This window comes from Saimiri boliviensis, chromosome 7 (assembly GCF_048565385.1).
Source record: "Saimiri boliviensis isolate mSaiBol1 chromosome 7, mSaiBol1.pri, whole genome shotgun sequence".
Taxonomy (NCBI): domain Eukaryota; kingdom Metazoa; phylum Chordata; class Mammalia; order Primates; family Cebidae; genus Saimiri; species Saimiri boliviensis.
The window spans coordinates 59,441,233-59,460,908 of NC_133455.1; the positions used below are offsets into that span (position 1 = coordinate 59,441,233).

The 19,676-nt window shown below is 33.6% G+C and overlaps 1 protein-coding gene across 1 annotated transcript in view; it reads right to left on the minus strand.

Annotated features, from left to right (window-relative positions):
* The window catches only part of TRHDE (thyrotropin releasing hormone degrading enzyme), a 406,810-nt gene that overhangs the window by 88,290 nt on the left and 298,844 nt on the right, over positions 1 to 19,676 (minus strand). The window contains exons 11-12 of the mRNA XM_003927810.4: positions 15,851 to 15,984; positions 15,696 to 15,751 (exon numbers count right to left, since the gene is read on the minus strand). Coding sequence (XP_003927859.2) covers positions 15,696 to 15,751; positions 15,851 to 15,984 — 190 coding nt within the window. The remainder of the gene's footprint in view (positions 1 to 15,695; positions 15,752 to 15,850; positions 15,985 to 19,676) is intronic.

A 19,676-nucleotide genomic window follows, 5' to 3' on the forward strand; every position in this document is an offset into this window, starting at 1 on the left:
AAACAGATATATAGATTAATGGAACAGAATACAGACCTCAGAGATAACACCACACATCTGCAACCATCTGATCTTTGACAAACCTGACAAAAACAAGAAATGTTAAAAGAATTTCCTATTTAATAAATGGTGCTGGGAAAACTGGTTAGCCATATTCAGAAAACTGAAAATGGACCAGGCATGGTGGCTCATGGCTGTAATCCCAGCATTTTGGGAGAACAAAGTGGGTGGATCATGAGGTCAGGAGATTTGAGACCATCCTGGCTAAAACAGTGAAATCTCGTTTCTACTAAAAATACAAAAAATTAGCAGAGAGTGGTGGTACACACCTGTAGTCCCAACTACTTGGGAGGCTGAGGCAGGAGAATCAATTGAATCCAGGAGGCAAAGGTTGCAGTGAGCTGAGATTGTGCCACTGCACTCTAGCCTGGTGACAGAGTGAGACTCTGTCTCTAAAAATGGAGAAAGACAAAGAGAGAGGAAGGAAGGAAGGAAGAAAAAAGGAAACTGAATGCCCTTCCTTACACCTTAGGCAAAAATTAACTGAAAAGCGATTAAAGACTTAAACAAAAGAACTAAAACCATAAAAACCCTAGAAGAAAACCTAGGCAATACCATTAAAGACATAGGCATAGGCAAAGACTTCATGACTAAAACACCAAAAGCAATTGCTAAAGAAGCCAAAATTGAGAAATGGGATCTAATTAAACTAAAGAACTTCTGCACAGCAAAAGAAACTATCATCAGAGTGAACAGGAAACCTACAGAATGGGAGAAAACTTTTACAATCTCTCCATCTGACAAATGGCTAATATCCACAATCTGCAAGGAACTTAAACAAATTTACAAGAAAAAAAAAAACTTTAAAAAGTGGGCAACAGATATGAACAGACACTTCTCAAAAGAAGACATTCATTTGGCCAACAAACATATGACAAACAGTTCATCATCACTGGTCATTAGAGAAATGCAAATCAAAACCACAATGAGATACCATCTCATGCCAGTTAGAATGGCGATCATTAAAAAGTCAGGAAACACCACATGTTCTCACTTCTACACAGGTGTTGAACAATGAGAACACGTGGACTCAGGGAGAGGAGCAGCACACACTGGAGGTAGTTGGTGGAGGCTAGGGAAGGTACAGTGGGAGTGGGAAGGATGGGGAGGTATAACATGGGAAGAAATGCCAGATATAGCATGCATGTATGCAACAACCCTGCATGACCTGAACACGTAACCCAGATCCTAAAGTAAAAAATAAAATAAGTCAGAAAACAACAGATGCTGCAGAGGATGTGGAGAAATAGGAATGCTTTTACACTGTTGGTGGAAGTGTAAATTAGTTCAACCACTATGGAAGACAGTGTGGCAATTCCTTAAGGATCTACAACCAGAAATGCCATTTGACCCTGTAATCCCATGACTGGGTATATACTCAGAGGATTATAAATCACTCTACTATAAAGATACATGCACACGTATGTTTATTGTAGTTCTATTTACAATAGCAAAGACTTGGAACCAACCCAAATGTCCATCGATGATAGACTGGATAAAGAAAATGTGGCACATATATAGCATGGAATACTATGCAGCCATAAAAAATACTGAGTTCATATCTTTTGCAGGGACATGGATGAAGCTGAAAACTATCATTCTCAGCAAACTAACACAGGAACAGAAAGCCAAACACTGAATGTTCTCAATCATATGTAGGACTTGAACAATAAGAACACATGGACACAGGGAGCAGAATATGACACACCAGAGCCTGTCTGGGGCTGTGAGGCAAGGGGAGGGAGAGCATTAGGACAAATACCTAATGCATACAGGACTTAAAACATAGATGACAGGTTGATGGGTGCAGCAAACCACTATGTCACATGTATACCTATATAACAAACCTGCTCATTCTGCACATGTATCCAAGAACTTAATTTAAATTTAAACTGAATTTATAATTTTAAAATTAAATTTTAAAACTTAAACTAAATTTATAATTAAAATTACAAAGTCCAAAAGAAATAAAAAAGAAAAACAAATGAACATATGAAAAGATTTGCAACATTATTGGTCATCAGAGAAATACAAATAAATCATAATAAAATATATTCTACATACAACTTAAGTTCTAATGTTTAGAGAAAATATCTGCATGATATGTGAACCTCTGTCACTCTAGAGGCTAACAAGGTGCTCTGGGCATCTCTTGCTTCTTACCAAGTGACATTGTTTTGCTGTGTCCTTCCCCAAATTTTATCTTGAATTCTAGTTCCCATGATCCCCACATGGGGAGGGATCTGGTGGGAGGTAATTGAATTATGAGGGTAGTTACTCTTGTGTTGTTCTCATGATAGTGAGTGAGTTCTCAGGAGATCTGATAGTTTTAAAGGGGGCTTTTCCCCCTTTGCTCGCCACTTTCCTCTCATGCCGCCTTGTGAAGAAGGACATGTTTGCTTCCCTCTCCTCCATGATTATAAGTTTCCTGAGACTAGCCCAGCCATGCAGAACTGTGAGTCAATTAAATCTCTCTTTTTTAAAATACCCAGTCTTAGGCATTTCTTCATAGCTGCATGAGAATGTACCAGTACACCAGGTAGAGTCAAAGTATCATCTTCAACAACTCTCCTTATGGAGTTTGTCCTGATGGTCTTTCTTACCAGGCTCCCTCCTTCCTCACTCATTCCCTCATAGTATATTCTTAACAGAGCAGACAGAATGAGTGATCCTTTAAAAACATAGGTCTGGTCATGTCACTCTTCTGCTCAAAACCTTCCCAAAGGCTTTCCCTTTCACCCTGAATAAAATAACAAATTCTCACAATAGTTTATTGCATGATCAATGTCCTTTTCCTGCCTAAACACGTTTAGACTGCAAAGCTCCTTACTTACCCCATTAGAGCCACACCTACCTGTTTTCCTTAACATGCCAAGCACATGCTCCCTCAGGGCCTTTGCACTTGTTTTCCTCTGTCTGGAGTGCTCCACTCACGTGGTTCCCTTATTTACTTCTTTCAAACTACTTCTCAAGTATCAACTGGAAAATGGCTACTTCATTCACTATTCACTCTTTCATTCACTATTGCTATTCACTCTAGTGTCTATAAAAGGGTATGGTACATAACAGTATTTATGAAATACTTGCTACATAAGTGAACTGTCCCATGTGAATATAATATACCACTTTGATTCACTTTTTTCTATATCTTTCTACATATATTTTAAATGCCCATTTATTTCCAAATGTACAAAGCTATTAAATCACAGAAAGATAACGCTGACTAACTGTATTACAGAATTTGCCATTTGCTAATTATTCTTACTAACAAGCATCAAAATTTAAAATGAGAAAGATCAACCCACTATAAGCATTGTCAAGTGCTTCTCATGCTTCTCAGGATTTTCATTTTGCCTGTCTGTGAAAGATGCTTGCTTATTGCTTACCTGTACAGGATAAGGAGAACATATAGTTCATTTAATATTGCAGGTATACACTTCAGAAATTGATTGAGAAATAGGTATTGAATGATGATAGCACATGCACCTGGTGACTAAATATTGAAAGGTTTTCCTATGAGCCTTTATGTGTTTTTAAAATTTAAAATTTTTAAAAATAGACCAAGAAATTAAGAACATATTTATACCTTACATTTGATTTGCCATAATCGTAAGTAGAATATTTTAAAATTTCTGCATCCAACACTTGTAACCTTATGTTACATGTGATAACAATTTAGTATATAATTCATGTGTATAAAATAGTTCTCTCTCTGTAGTATCTTTATTACACCAAGAAAATCATTTGAATTTATTTTTACTAAACATGAGCTATTATTCTTTAATTTTAAAATTCTACATAATTTTTTTCATATGATAATATAACAAAGATGTCTTTCTGAGGCTAAATATAGTAATTTCATCAGAGGATGAAGTTTCATGGCTCTGTCTTTGTTAGCCATCTACTTTTAGATCTACCTACTTTCAGATAATTCATCTGTCTAACATCTATCTATACATGTAATCTGTTTATATACCTACTGACCTATCATCTATCTGAAAACTCATTAATGTACATACTTTGTACCTAATTTATGGAAATAACCTACATATTGCATCTATTGAAACAAAAATTTTCATAAGGGTTTCTCAACTCTTCATACTTAAAAAACTGATAATCTACCAATGTTAAAATTCAACAAAATTTTAAAACATTAGAAAAAAGGAAAATAGGAAACCTGAGAAACTCTATAAAGATGAAAATTTAAAAACTATAGTAAACTGAGAGGACAGGGACTTAACTGCTTTGCACAGTAACTATTTTTCTATAATAATTTTAGTTTTACCAACAGTTGAAAAAGGATAAGTAATATTTCCTTCAACATGTCACGGATAAAATTCATGATCTGCCCTCAGCTTACACAATTAACTTTTTTATATTTGCACAATGGGAATGCAACACCAACTAATTTTCATCTATAGTTCTATTTCGCCGTTTCTTACAGCATTCCCAAGAACTGTCCACTAATTTAGAGTGTGTTTGAGTTACCATCCACATAAAACTCTCTGATACTCAGTCATTATTCTCTTCAGGGCCTATTAGCCTTACTCAAATTTGTCAAACACAGACTTCCAAACTAACAATATTTTCTTCCTTATAGCAAACTCTTTTTTTTTTTTTTTCCTTTTTGGTTAGTACTACCACCTGGTGACCTGGAGAGTTTATATTGAACTTCTGTTTAATCCTCACCCTAATTAGATGAAGCAGCTGAGCAACAGGAAATTTCTGCTACCTCCCTTTAGAGGCCTGAGTCAGCTACACTCTAGGCCATTCCTAGTTTAGAAAGGAAGAATCTAATCTGTGATTCAAATATGGTCTGAGTTCACAAGGCCCAGCACTACTTCTTAGCTTCTGTGTTGGCCTGTACTTATATTGTTAACATTAAGTAAGCATTGTCATAGTTGCGACAAGTCAGGTTTTCCTAATCTGAGGTTTTCTTACATCCAAAATAGTGAAGACCTCTTCACTGGTACTCCATTCCACATAAGAACATTTGAAGCATTCCACAAAGAATAGCTCAAATTGCATGCAATTAAGGGTGAATATTATATATTTCAAACCACCTCCTAAGGCTTTAAGATCTGCCAAGTAAGAATAGTGTATGTTACTTTGAATTAACCACTCACCTTCATTGCACAAAATCTTGGAACTAAATTCCCTTTCTTTACTCTTCCCCAAATTATCACCTCTTCATACTTAAAAATGGAATCTTTAATATTTCATGACTAGTGGAAAATAATGTAAAATGCTTATTTTCTATTAACTTAATCTAATTCCTTTATCATGATAGCACTGCCACCTTGCCTATTGTTGAAGCCCAAAATAGACTTCATGAGTTCTGGGATAAAAAATATAAGCAACTCTTTACTTTATCATTGGCTAATCAGCATGTTTGGTAAGAAAAAGCATTATCAGAAATCATCTCCTCTGACTCTTTGTTCTCAGATGGGAAAACATAATGAGACAACTTAAAGCAATAAGTAATTAACCGAACATAAAGCCTGTATTAGTACCTGTATTCATATATTACTCATTGTAAAGATTTCTTTAGAGTTTTGTTATTTTGAGCTTTTTGAGAAACAGAGTAGATAGAGATCTTTATAAAAATGAGGCTTTTACATTGACATGTCAAATGCCAGAAGGATTCAGTTTAATTTTTCTGTAGACTTGGTCTACCTCTCATTTTCTTTTCTGGTAGAAGAGAGTATCCCATTTTGGCTGAGTCCCTAACAGAATTCTCACATCAAATCAAAAAGCAAGTAGTTTCTGTCCTCTTTAGCAGAAGCACAAACAGTTATGTTTTAGCCATATTCCTCGTCCTTTTAGAGTTGGCATTAGGATGTGTGTTTACAGATGGTTTGGGACAGCCTAGGAAAGGGGTCAGTTTAGAAGAAGATCAATGAATACAGTGGATTGTAAGATAGTATACAGGAAATAATAATGATGTCTGTTTACTCTGGAGTGACCATAAGTATGGGCTGCAAAGGTAGAAAAGGGACAGAACAAAAATAACATTTATTTATTGTTAGTTAATTCATAGAGCAAGAATTCTAATCCTATGTAACTTGATAGTCAATGTTCTTACCAACTAGGAAAGGAAATCAAATAATACAGACTTGGATTAGTGTTTAAAATGTAAGAAAAAGAAGAAAGATAAAAGCAGAAATGAACGTCTAGAATACAGAAATGATTAACAAATAAATTTTAATAAAATTAAAAATGATATGAAGAAATAGACATAAAATGACACATAGAGGCTGTAGTCCCATATTAGCTAAGCAATTTCAAGCAAATGGTTGCCAATAGCCATGGCATAGACTGGTCATGTTCAGGTATGTGCAGATAATAGTAGTCAGTTAAATGGCAGGCACAAGGCAGAGGCAGAGCTTCTCTCAGAAGATGATAAAAATGGTAATGAATGGGTAAGGTTTTCCCAACACAGAGGCTCTACTTTGGCTATATGCTTATTAGGAGAATATAGGGACAATATGATATTTTTAAAGTACTGTTACTGTCAAAGAGATATCTGCACTTTCATGTTTATTGCAGAATTATTTACAATAGCCAAACATGGAATTAACCTAAGTTCCTATCAGTAGATGAATGGATAAAGAAAATGTGGTACATATATACAATGGAACACTATTTAGCCCTAAAAAGGGAAATCTTCTCATTATGATGACATGGATGAACCTGGAGGACATTATGTTAAGTAAAATAAGCCAGGCACAAAAGGACAAATACCACCTAATCTCACTTACATGTAGAATCTAAAAAAGATGATCTGATAGAAATAGAGACTAGTATGGTGACTGTCAGAAGCTAGGGTTGTTGGAGGAATAGGAGTTGGGTTGATATTGGCCAAAGGATTCAAAGTTATACTGAAGTAAAAAGGTCAGGAGATCTATTGTACAGCATGATGACTATAGTTAATGACAATATATTATATTCTTGAAAAATGCTAAGAGAGTGGATGTTGTGTCTCACCATAAAAATAACAATATGAAATAATGCATATAATCATTAGCAATACTGAACCATTTTACAACATATATATGCTTCAAAACATTATGTTGTATATGATACATACAATATTTTGTCAATAGAAAAAATAAAATGGATCAAATCTACAGAATAATATCAAAATACTTTGCTTTTACTTTCTACTCAGTGCTCTCAGACAGTAGGCATTAATATTAAAACATTTTCTCTTACAGAGATGAAACACAAATTTGGTACTGGAAGGTTACAAGTTTACTTTTGATTTAATGCAGCACAATTTAAAAGTCTCTAAGAAAGTTTGCCATCCTTAAGAGCCACAAGCCTGCCCTTAATGCCTCAGGAGATTTGTACTTCTCATAAGTACCTGGTATAGTAGCTCCTCATAAATCCTCATCCCAAGGACAACATCTGTGACTCCACCCTCAACAGATTTCTAAAGACAGCTCAAAGGAATGTATTAACTCAATCTCTAACCTTGAGCAAACCAGCATATGCCTGCAGGAACAGTGTAGCTTGAAAATCCAGAAATATACTCTCGGCTTTTACTGAGTTATAATAGAAATTAGTCTAAAGACTCCCAGCTTGTTACAGTTAAATGTCCTGAAAATGTTTTCAGACTATTTTTAACATTTATCTGTGGCAAAGTGTTTCATAAACTAAGACTAATTTAGAGGTCTTTTGGATATGAATTTTTAAATAATTGCATGCAGAAAGGTATAAAACAGGAATGCTTCAAGGTGACTTTTTTTTGCATGTCTCAAGACTGAGCCTTCACTGATGATGACAAATAGATAATTAGAATCCCCAGCCTCAGAGATGTGAGAAATGTGATCTTTTGGGAATGACCATGAAGCTCCTGGAAGGATTCACTGTGAGTCACTGCTCATACCATGGAACAAACTACACCGGTTAGAAAGGCTGACAGGATAACAACAAGCTAATTTTAATAACTTTCGGTCAATGGCAGAAGAGTGGAAGCATATAGTCAACAATAAATCTTAGTTTGCAATAAACAATTTTATCACTTTCAGGACTTCATAGTTAATATTTATATTTATCCTTTTGCAAACATATTCTGGTGGCTTAACAAAAGATAACTAAGAGCTATAACCATACATAGACACCACTCCCAAAATGAATCTAATACAAACAGCTGAATGATCATCCTTCTCTCCACGTCCAATGAGAGCAATAAACAATGCATTTGAATCCACATTCTATTATTATTAATGCTCATAATTTCATTGTAAAACACAACTGAGAGAAAAATTTTTATACTGAGATTTGCATAGTACTGTAAAAACAGAAGATAGGGATTAAAGAAAGAATTCTGAAACTAAGCATCCTTTTTAATATCAACATTTATAGAGCATTAGTCAGTATATTAGAGGGATCTACGATCCTTAATCAGGTTTTCCATAGCAGTGTTCAGCTGAAGTGATGTAGAGAATGAGAAAATCAAAACAAAAAGTCTGGTCTGCCAAAGTATTTCTCACAAAAGATGTATAGGTCATTCCTTCTCTATTTCATTTGTGAAAGATCAGCATATTACACATTTAAACAACCAGCTATCAAAGTAGGAAAAACTCCTTCTCATCTAGCCAGGGCAGGGTGCACTTGCTTTTCAGACACATCATACTACTATTTTCTGCAATAAGTGAAAACGTGATCAACATATGTTTTGCCAGAGAAACCCTAAACAAGGTACAAGAGAGCCATCCAGAAGGCACAGAAGAACTAACAAAAACCGTGCTGAAAAATTCCCAAAAAGGCCAGGTATGACCACACTGTGCAAATGTTGTTAAGGTCGTTTTAACAATGCTGTTTCCATTTCTGAAACTTAGCTCAGAAATGAAAAAGAAAAATCTGTAAGTTAAGTTTTTGAAATGTTCTCATAATTTTCTTCTTCTTTAGCCATTATATATTCAGTGGCTATTGTGCTGAATTCCCACATTTCTAATACGTCTCAAGTTCAAAAGCCGTTAGACAAGTCAATAAAAGTTTATTTATTATTTTTTAACTTATATATTCATCAAACATGGATTGTGCAGTACTGATGACTGCTCACCAGTGCCAACAGGACTTCTAAAAGGCACAAACATAACCTCTAGACAATTAATGTCCTTATGCTTTTTAACAAAACACTAATAACTTACAAAATGTAACCAGCATCTTATTTCTTAACAGTTTGTGAGCTAACTTGTAATAATTTGCCCTCATGATGGGCAAATTTTTAAGTTACTGGATTTTTAACAGAACAGTCTATAACATAATTTTTAAAATATGTTACAGATGCTAGAAAAGTATGGTATGATATTAAAACACAATAGATTTGCATGTGTTTTGAAATAGAATATTACAGGAAACTGGTGACTAAATTTTAAAAATTAACATAGTAACTTCCCAGGGCAAGGAGGACTATGATGATAATTATAATGATGATGATAATGACGATCATGATTTATCCCTGTACTGCTATTGGGTATACACAGTTTTTCAAATAATTTCCCAAGTATTTTGGATATTTTTAAATAAAATACCATGTGAATTCACAACCCAGTGATATATACATTTATAACTTTAAAAATTGTACTCAGAGCATGTTAAAAGCTTTAAATATCCAACCTGGTGATTATTCTTTCTATTGTAAATCTTCTAAATATTCCGTTTCTATCATATATTAAACTGATAATTTCAAAAATTTAGTAAGAATATTTACCTGATCTAGCTGCCACTTCCACTCCTGAGAAAACTCAAATCTCTGATTTACCCAGATTGTGCCATGAGGCATTCATTGCTGCTATAATAGTTCTGCCATAAGTTTGCCCTCTAATTTAGATTTTTTTTCTGCTCTCATTCTCCTGCTTTTAAACCTTTAATGTATTTCCATAGTACATTTTTACTCTCCTGATGTTATTTCCTATAGAATATTTTGATGTTTTCCATAATCTTCCTAAGCCACACTAATTCTTTACTCTTTAAGGCTTTCATAACATTTTATTAATAGCATGTATACACTGAATATAGTTACACACCAGGCATCTTCCCTGGTAGATTTTAGTTCACTAAAAACAAGAAATATGTATTGTTCACTTTCATATCCCCAATACAACAATGCTTTATCAAAACAAAAAACCAGAAACAGATCGGGCGCAGTGGCTCACACCTGTAATCCCAGCACTTTGGGAGGCTAAGGCGGGCAGATCACTGAGGTCAGGAGTTCAAGACTAGCCTGATAAAGATGGTGAAACCCCATCTCTACTAAAAACACAAAACTAGCCAGGTGTGCTGGTGGGTGCCTGTAATCCCAGCTATTCAGGAGGTCGAGGCAGAAGAAGCACTTGAACCTGGGAGGCGGAGGTTGCAGTGGGCTGAGATTGTCATTCCACTCCAGCCTGAGCAAGAAGAGTGAAACTCTGTCTCCAAAAAACAAAAAAGCAAAAACAAAGACGAACACCCCAACAACAAAAATATTTAGGCTCTTTAGTCACTAATTTTAAAGTGCAAGCCATAATACAATGAAACTTACAAGGCAATGTATTGATTCCTTATCCACAAGCATTAAAAATTACAATACGTTAGGGTGGATACAGTGCCATATTGTAAAGCAGTATATATCTTTTCAAAAATGATAAAATAACACAATGTTATAAGAACCCATGTACATAAAAACATAGGGCTTAACTTAGGGAACTGAACAGATGAAGACAAATACTATTGCTATTGAAAAGCTCAAATTTGAAAAGATGTTTATATTGTACATATTGATTTATAAATCCAAAGCATATCTTGTCATAACTGTAGTGTAATTTTAGTAGAGTTTGTCAAAATGACTCAAAAATTTATATTGGCAAGAAATATGTAAGATTCTGCAAAAGAACAAGATAAAATTTGGCCAACTGCAACATACAATAAGTTTAAACCTATTAAAACAATATGATTGTGGTGCAAAAAAGAACAAAGAAAGCAATTAAGCTAAATAAAAAATTCTCTAAAATATGGGCATTTGCATTAAGATAAATATATCATTTCAAATCCACTAAAATGAAAACCTTTAAGTAAGTAGGATTAAAATTATTGGCACTTATTAATTTTAAAGAAAATTAGACTTCTACTTCATTCTAAACATAAAAATTGATTAGCGAAGGAAGGGTTGAAGATACAGATATAAAACAAAAACAACCTCTTAAGAAAAATAGAATATTTTCCAATTTTTCAGATAGGGAAGCCCTTCTAGGTGAGACACAACCAGAATGCTATAAAAGGAATGGCTTGACATATATATTAAAAACCTCTTAAAAAATGGCATAGTGTTAAGTAAAAACTGCTGTGAAGTCTATGCTACAAAAAAGGATTAATATCCAAAAGCATCCAAAATATATAGGAAATTATAGTAGGAAACACATTTGCTCATTTTCTATTAGGTTTTTAATCTTTTGTTTTTAATTGGGTGATAATTCACAAAAGAAAACATATGAACAGCAGATGGATATGAAAGGATGCAGCACTTCTTTTAACCAGAAATGAATAACCCTTATAAAATTACTTTTGCCAGTAGACTGTCAAAATCTTTAAAATGTATACGGTTCATTGTAATGAGAGATTTGAGGAAATTGGACCCTTTCACACATGGTTTATGGAGGGTTAAATTGGAAAAGCCTTCTGAATACAATTTCTAATACTTTTTTTAAAAAGTCATACTCTTTGAACCCCAAATTCAACTTACAAAAGAAAATCTTAAAAAAATACACATACACAACAAAAGGCTCTTCACGGACGTTCACTGCAGTCTTGATTCTAATAGCAAGAAATTAGAAACAACGAAAAGATCCCCAGATTTATTTTTAGCAATGAGTCAGAGAACAGACTTCTGTTCATTAAAAAAAAAAAAAAAAAATCTAAAATCTAAACAATAAGAAAGCATAAAGAAAAAAATGGCTAGATAAATCCATGCCAAATATTTCACCTGTGAGGAAGATAAAATGGTGTGAATGAAGAGAGTAAAAGATTTCACGTTGTATTTCTTGTTTTGTTTTAGTCCTTTACAATTAGAGCACATTCAGGCAAATTTATATATTTAAAAAATAACCAAATAAAGAATGACTAGAGCAAGTTTGCCTAATCCAGCAACAAATAGTGACATGAAGTTAATAGTCTAAATAATTCATAATCAATTATCAATTCATGTTACAAATATATACAGGTGCAATTCTGCAGCAAACATTACGGTAGACAGTAGTAATATATGATGACACAAGGCCTTCTCCTCCACATCATCAAGGAACTATCGAGAACCCAGAAAAGCAAGTGGTTGAGCAACAAGGTGACAAAGTAACACAGATCCACAGAGTATCACCTTACTTTTGCTAAGAAGGACACATAAGGCCTCACTGAGGGAGGGTAAGTAAAATCATACATTTTTTCAGTAAATGATAATACCCTCAACAGTCAAAAGGAATGAGGATAGCAAGAAGTTTCATGTAATGGGCAAAGTCACTCTTACCTGAGGTCATGGACTGTGCTGTGCCACTGTCTGGGGTTGAACTACCACCTTTACCCCTGCCCCAAAAGCTGTGCAGCCTTAGCTAAGCAACTTAACCTCTCTTAATCTCAATGGCTCAGCTGTAAAATGGCAACAGTGACCACATCCACCCCATTGGTTCATTGGCAAGACTGAGGGAAGTCATTCACAAAAGCATCAGAACAGTAATAGGTACTTGATGAATATTTGCTAACCTTTTACAGAAGCCAAAGAGTACACTAGGTGTTCAGGAGACTGAGAGAAGGTTGATATAGATTGAATAGCAAAATTATGGAATATTTACCATACTACAATGAAATATGAATGATCAACTCCAAGTAAGTGCAGAGAATTTCCCTAAATGAATCTAAAGTTATATTTATTTACTCTTACTATACTAGGAAAAGTACCTCATGAGCAATAAAACAAATTGTAAGTACATATTCAATGAGATTTTCATGTTTTTCAGGTGAATTTATGTAAGTGATCATGAAATTATTTACTTCAAACTTTTAAGGCTCCCAAAATTGGAATTGAAAGCAATGTTCTGTCTCAGAAAAAGGGAATCTAATTTTTGAAAAAGAATTTATCCACCAAAATTAAATAAAATATTTTATCTAAAAATAACTTCTATCATTTTCATTTAACGCAGATGAGTCAATAGATCTCTCTCTTTTTTTTTTTTTTTTTTTTTTTCCCTGACGGGGTCTAGCTCTGTTGCCAGGCTGGAGTGCAGTGGCATGATCTCGGCTCACTGCAACTGCTGCCTTCTGGGTTCAAGCTATTCTCCTGCCTCAGCCTCCTGAGTTGCTGGGACCACAGGCGTGTGCCACCATGCCCAGCTAATTTTTTTTTTTTTTCATTTTTAGTAGACACAGGGTTTCACCTGTTAGCCAGGATGGTCTTGCTCTCCTGATTTCATGATCTGCCCTCCTTGGCCCCCCAAAGTGATGGAATTACCAGTGTGAGCCACCATGCCCAACCAGATCCCTCTCTTTTATTTTCCATCTGGCCTCTATTGCTATGCTATTACTACTTATTTGCATTCTCACCATCATTTCAAACCCATACGGATTCACATGAACAACTGCTTCAAAACCCCTTAATCCTTCTATATCATCTGGATCTTTTATTAGAATAAATACTATTATTTCTAAGAAGCAGCTTAGTGCTCTGGTTAATGGCATAGGCTCTATAGATAGATCACCTGCATCCAGGCTGCAGCTTTGCCAATTATCAGCTGTGTGACCTCTCTGAGCTTCCATTCCCTTGCACTTAAGCTGAGAATAATAATAATACCTGTCTACATATCTTATAAAGTTCTGAACATTAAACAAACTACTATATATAAAATAGAAAAGCATTTGGCTTCTTAAAAGTGTTTAATAATTATTAGCCAATGATAACAGCTTTCTTTGAGTTTCCTACCCTTACCTTGTGGTACTCAACATCTCACTCTTTTTCTGCTCCTCTCTCAGTACGTCATCACATTAAATATACTATCTTTCTGGCTTTCTGGACTCTCTAAACTTCTGTGCCAAAATAATCTTTCTGTTGTACATAAAAGTTTCTACAAAGTTTTCAGATTTTACTGCAGAGCAAAAGCTACGTATTAATCATTATCTCCACACATGATTATCTCAACAGGCCTTCATATAGCCTGTTATTTCTACATTTTTGCCCAATAAGATAGCACTATGGCATGAAAAAGTCTTCATTTATCTTTACTAGAACTGAACCCCAGTTCTTACTACACAAATACATTCAATTGGTACAATTTCATTAGCAATTTCCTCGCTGATAAATTATCCTTAGGTTTGCCATTTAATTATTAGGCAAATTTGTGCCTAAAATTGTTCTTGCCTGGTCAGAATAAGGCACTGATACAGCACCACTCACCACATAGAACAATATTAGAAACCAAGAAAAATGATTCTTGGTTTCTTTCATAGCAGTAAAGAAGGCAAAAGTCAGAGTATTTTCTTTTAAATAGGAAAGCAACTGAAATTTTTTTCTTAACCTCTATATTACTTGTGTTCTCTCCTTTATACTATTTGTTTCTACAAAAACCAATCTCTGTAATTAGATCCCAAACTTCGGCTTTGTATCAAAGTAATTATCAAGTCTTCTATGTGTAAGCTCATTATTTTGATGGATTAGAATGCTGTATTGTGTAATATGCTTTTTAACATATGGAAGAGAATTGAATTTTGATTAAATATATAAGCTGTAAAAGCAGTTTCAGGTTCCATGTATGAAACAAAGCCTATTACTAAGAAAAGTCATGTGTTAATATCAGCACAGGCATAACTAACCATTTTCCCATGATTATCTTAGAAGAAAATGTGGTAAATCATGATAACCAGGTAAGTAAAGAGAGTTACCCATGTCTTAATTGACAGCTTGTATAATTTGATTATTAAAATTAAAACTGTACTTGGATGTGAAACAGTATAAAATATTAAAGGGACAGTGTTTGTTTTACTTTTTAGTCTCAAAATTGAGAAAATAGCTTCAGTTTATGAGCAACGTTATTCCATTTAATGACTGTTCAAAGGAATAACTGATTTTAATACTATAAATCTAGTTACAAAAATAACACAAATACTACTATAATACAACTAAAGTCTTTTATAAGATTGACATATATTTTGTAGAGAAAAGTTTTACCCAGTGGACTATTTATTTCCGTTTTGCAGCATAAGCTTCTTAGAATGAATAACATTCAAAAAAATTTAAAAAAGATATACTTGTAAATAGCAGGGGAAAAAAATGCCATTACTTGAAGGCATTTTCTATTAAAACTTAAATATGACATAATGGTCATTTTATAGAGTTCATTATTGAAATTGGGAAGAGATTATTAATCTTCAGTGTTAAATCGACTTGTGGAGAAAATGATCAAGCTTATCCTGACTTAGGAATACTCTATAGCTATTATTGACAGAAAGTTTGGGAGACTAAATAGAATTCATATCCAAAGCCAAAGAACATAAGATAGAAACAGATTTTTTAAATGCCATAAATAAAAAACTTACATATACTATGTAGCTTAATAGAGGAACTTTTGCAGGCATGAATTTTTATTGGGGAGATCCCCAGGAAAACGTACCTGGCTAGGCTGAAGGCATCGTCGATCAAACCTGCACGGTTACTGACAGAAAGAACCTAAGGCCAATTAGAAAAAACAATAGGATAACTTAGGGTTAAAATGGCAGATGTTTACATATCAGAAAAAGATATTTGATAGGCAAATCTGGAGTGTACCTCATGATTCCTGATTAATTGATCAATTAATAATCTCCAGTTCCTTAGGTCATAGTTGACTCTAAAATAGCCAGTTTGATTGATGTTCCCCAGCAGCCAGCTTCCTTTGTCCAAATAAGTTATTCTGTGGTGTTCTAAAAACAGCATTTTTGGGATAAATAGATTTAAAATTTTAAGAGTTAAAATAGAATGAAGTATGCTTTCTTAACACCAGGTATAATAATACCAATAATTAAAAGTGAATGTCATTCTAAATGCCTAATTGAAACCTACTCTTTAATCAGTTGCATCTAGAATTTGCTAGAAAAACCTTTAGTTGGTTAATCACCATCATCTCAATTAACTGTTTTCCTATAATTACCATTTTTATTCTTGACAAAACCTCATTACATATACATAATTTTCTTTCTCAAAGTAAGTGTAACCTAGAAATCTATGGCTATATTCAGGTGACTTCTAATTAGATAGTAGGGGGATATAAGACTAGAATGAAAGAAGAGGCTTTAGATGCATATTCTCCTAATTTTATTGAGTTAAAAAAAAGATGAAAACAAAAGAGTTCATTTACTGAAAAGTCATTGTTATATCTTGACTTTTTTTCTTGCGCTTTACTGAGAGAACTAATAAATAACAGACTTTTCAACATTATCAATAATGCTAGTAAAATAAACCTTGTTCAAGATTTTAATATTTCCACATACAATTAGAAACAAAGATAATAAATTCTGCTTATTGGGATCACTTTGGAAAATGGTAACTTGCTTATGCTCACCAGCTAATTCAATTAATATAACCCAGTAAAAACTAAAAACGATATTATAACTTCTTACATATTTAACTCCTTCAAAAATGGTAGAGAGAGAGGACACTATTCACTGCACATTTAGTCTTTCCTAACTCCACAGAAACACAGTTCACAACTCTGATAATTTTGTTGTTGATTTTCAGGACTCATGTTTTATAAAATTTACACAGTAAAGTTGACTTTAAATGTACACAGACACACAGACATACATAGTCTGATAACTAGGAGGAAAAAATATCAAAACCACACGGGTCTACTCTAATTTCTACAATGACTCAAAACCATAAAAGGCATCACGGAAACCATCGGCCTCTGGTGTGAGTAGGGACACATCTCTAATTCTTACTCATGTCAAACGTTTTACACATTCAGACTCCAAAATAGGAAATAAATTTACCCTCTCATTTCCTTGAAGGAATACATTTACAGAGTACTGTCTCTCAAGTAGAGACCACACAAGAAGAGTTTATATCACAAAACTTACTGGGTGGACATTAATGACCATTCATTTCTCAGGTTTAAAATGAAGTGAACTAATTAACCCAATGCATGTTATAGATGATCAATTTTCAAAAATCTACACTAAGCTGTAGATTTTATCATTTTATGCCATTGATTCTCTTTGGTCCTTAATTTCCTTATTTGTAACCTGAGGGAAAACTAATGGCCCTTAAGGTTCCTTCCAAATCTATGATTCAATGGAAGAAGACATTTAAATGTACCATATTTATATATTATACTTAATTCATGGAACTCAGAGAAATAAATCATCAAATATTTTTTCAAAAATGCAAATCATTTCTCAAGTCTCTGAAACTATGATTTTATAGTTTCCTAAAGTTAATATGTTTATTCAAATAATAGCTACAAAGATTTAGAACGTTATATCTATTTTACAGATGTAAAGATGACAACAGAAATAAGTAAGAAAACATGATTTTTTAAAATTAAAGGCTGGGCATGGTGGCTGATGCCTGTAATACCAGCACTTTGGGAGGCCAAGGTAGGCAGATCACAAGGTCAGGAGTTTGAGACCAGGTTGGCCAACATAGTAAAACCCCGTCTCTACTAAAAATACAAAAATTAGCCAGGTGTGGTGGCACAAGCCTGTAATCCCAGCTACTCAGGAGGCTGAGGTAGGAGAATCGCTTGAACCCAGGAGGCAGAGGTTGCAGTGAGCTGAGACCGCAACACTGCACTCCAGCCTGGGTGACAAAATGAGACTCCCTCTGGAAAAAAAAAAAAAAAAAAAAAAAAAAAACTGAGCATACTGTTTCTTTTTTGTTATAAAAATCTTAGCATCCTTGAAGGCAGAATTAATTAATTTCTAAGTGTCTTCAAGGATACTAAGATCTTTATAACAAAAATTATTTAAGCTATAATTGAATTCACTTGAGCTGAGAAAAGATGACACATTTTGTCTAAGAAGTATTTCTTTTTTCAAAAAGTTACAATGTTAAAGCATCAAGTTTAATATATAAACACATAATTTAGATTTTTACAAGTTTGAAATGGTCATACGTTCCTATAACAGTAACTGTATTTTTAAAGTTATTTCCTGTTCACATTTTAAACAACTAGAATAACTTAGTCCCATGTGATCTGTTTGGATCTAGTTTTTAAACTTATTCAATTTCAACAACTTATAGATATGATATAGTCAAATTTAAGTTAATATGTATATTAAAATAGGAAAATACTTCCTGTACCTTCTACAATGTCTGACCAGAATAAGAAAGACAGGCTTCTATTGTTTTTAAGTATGTCATTATTAAATTTACTACTAAAACCTGAAGGTTATTACTGTTCATGAATATTTTTATGCCTTTGTTACAAATGAGATCGTTGGAGAAACGATTCCCTGAAAAATTTTGTAATAGATTTTTAAATATCTTTTCAGTTCTAGTTAATTATATCCCTAAAATGTTCTTCAAATGAACTAATGGCAAGCAATGAATTTTAAAGAGATCTTTTCCAATGGCCTAATGAGGTATGGTATTTGATGAGTGTCATAATAAAATGTATGGAAGTTATATCTTTGATGCTGGCAATAATAATTAAAAATTACATTTAGAATGTATACAAAATGGCACACGGCTTAGACTATTGAGGTACAGAGCAGTTGGTATTTTGTAAGATTTCATATTCTATACTTCCTTTTGGAATATTAATGAAAAAGAGATTAGGTATCTCTACCCAATAATTGCTGGTTGCAAAGAATGGTAATTTAATTTTTTTAAAAAAAGGTCAACCAGAGTAACAAGAGTAACATATGAGACAAACTCAGGTAAAATAATACATTACTAGTTTTGATCACTGGACTCAGGAAAATCAAATGAGGATATTTTGTAAAATTTATAAAGAACCATGTGCATATAATCAAAGACATCACATTACATAACTGACAGATCTGTAAAGCAATCTACCATTGTATTAAAATTGTGTGTGTGTGCGTGTGTGTGTGTGTGTGCGTGTGTGTGTTTGCAAAGTCAAGGGAAGGATAGGAAGCAAAGAAAGCCAAGTTTCTAAAGCCACCTCTTTACTTAACCAACTGACTTTTTGAAAAAATTACTTCTCAGGCCTTAATATCCTCACTTGTAAAATGTGGATAAAATAAAACGCATTTGAAAGGTTGTGAATCTCAAATAAACTAGCGTTTCAAGAAAGCAATACCGCATTATGCTACTTTTCACGTCTGCTTTAATTTTCAGGATCAATTTCTCTTCTATTTGAATATTTTCCTTCCTAACATTTGGCATTATATGCATTCCTCTCTACTAACCATTAACAGAATAGTCACTCAACATGCAAGCTACTACATGTATAAATGTCTAAATTTTTGATATTTTCATAAGAATGAAAAATACAAACACTTCAACCTGTTTTCTAAACTGAAAAAATTGGTTTAAAAATTATTTTTAAGCTAAAATGATCTATGCTTTACCTTGGCATTAAGTAAATATCATCTAAAGTAGTTTCAAAAATTGAATGTCAGGCTGGGTGCAGTGGCTCATGCCTGTA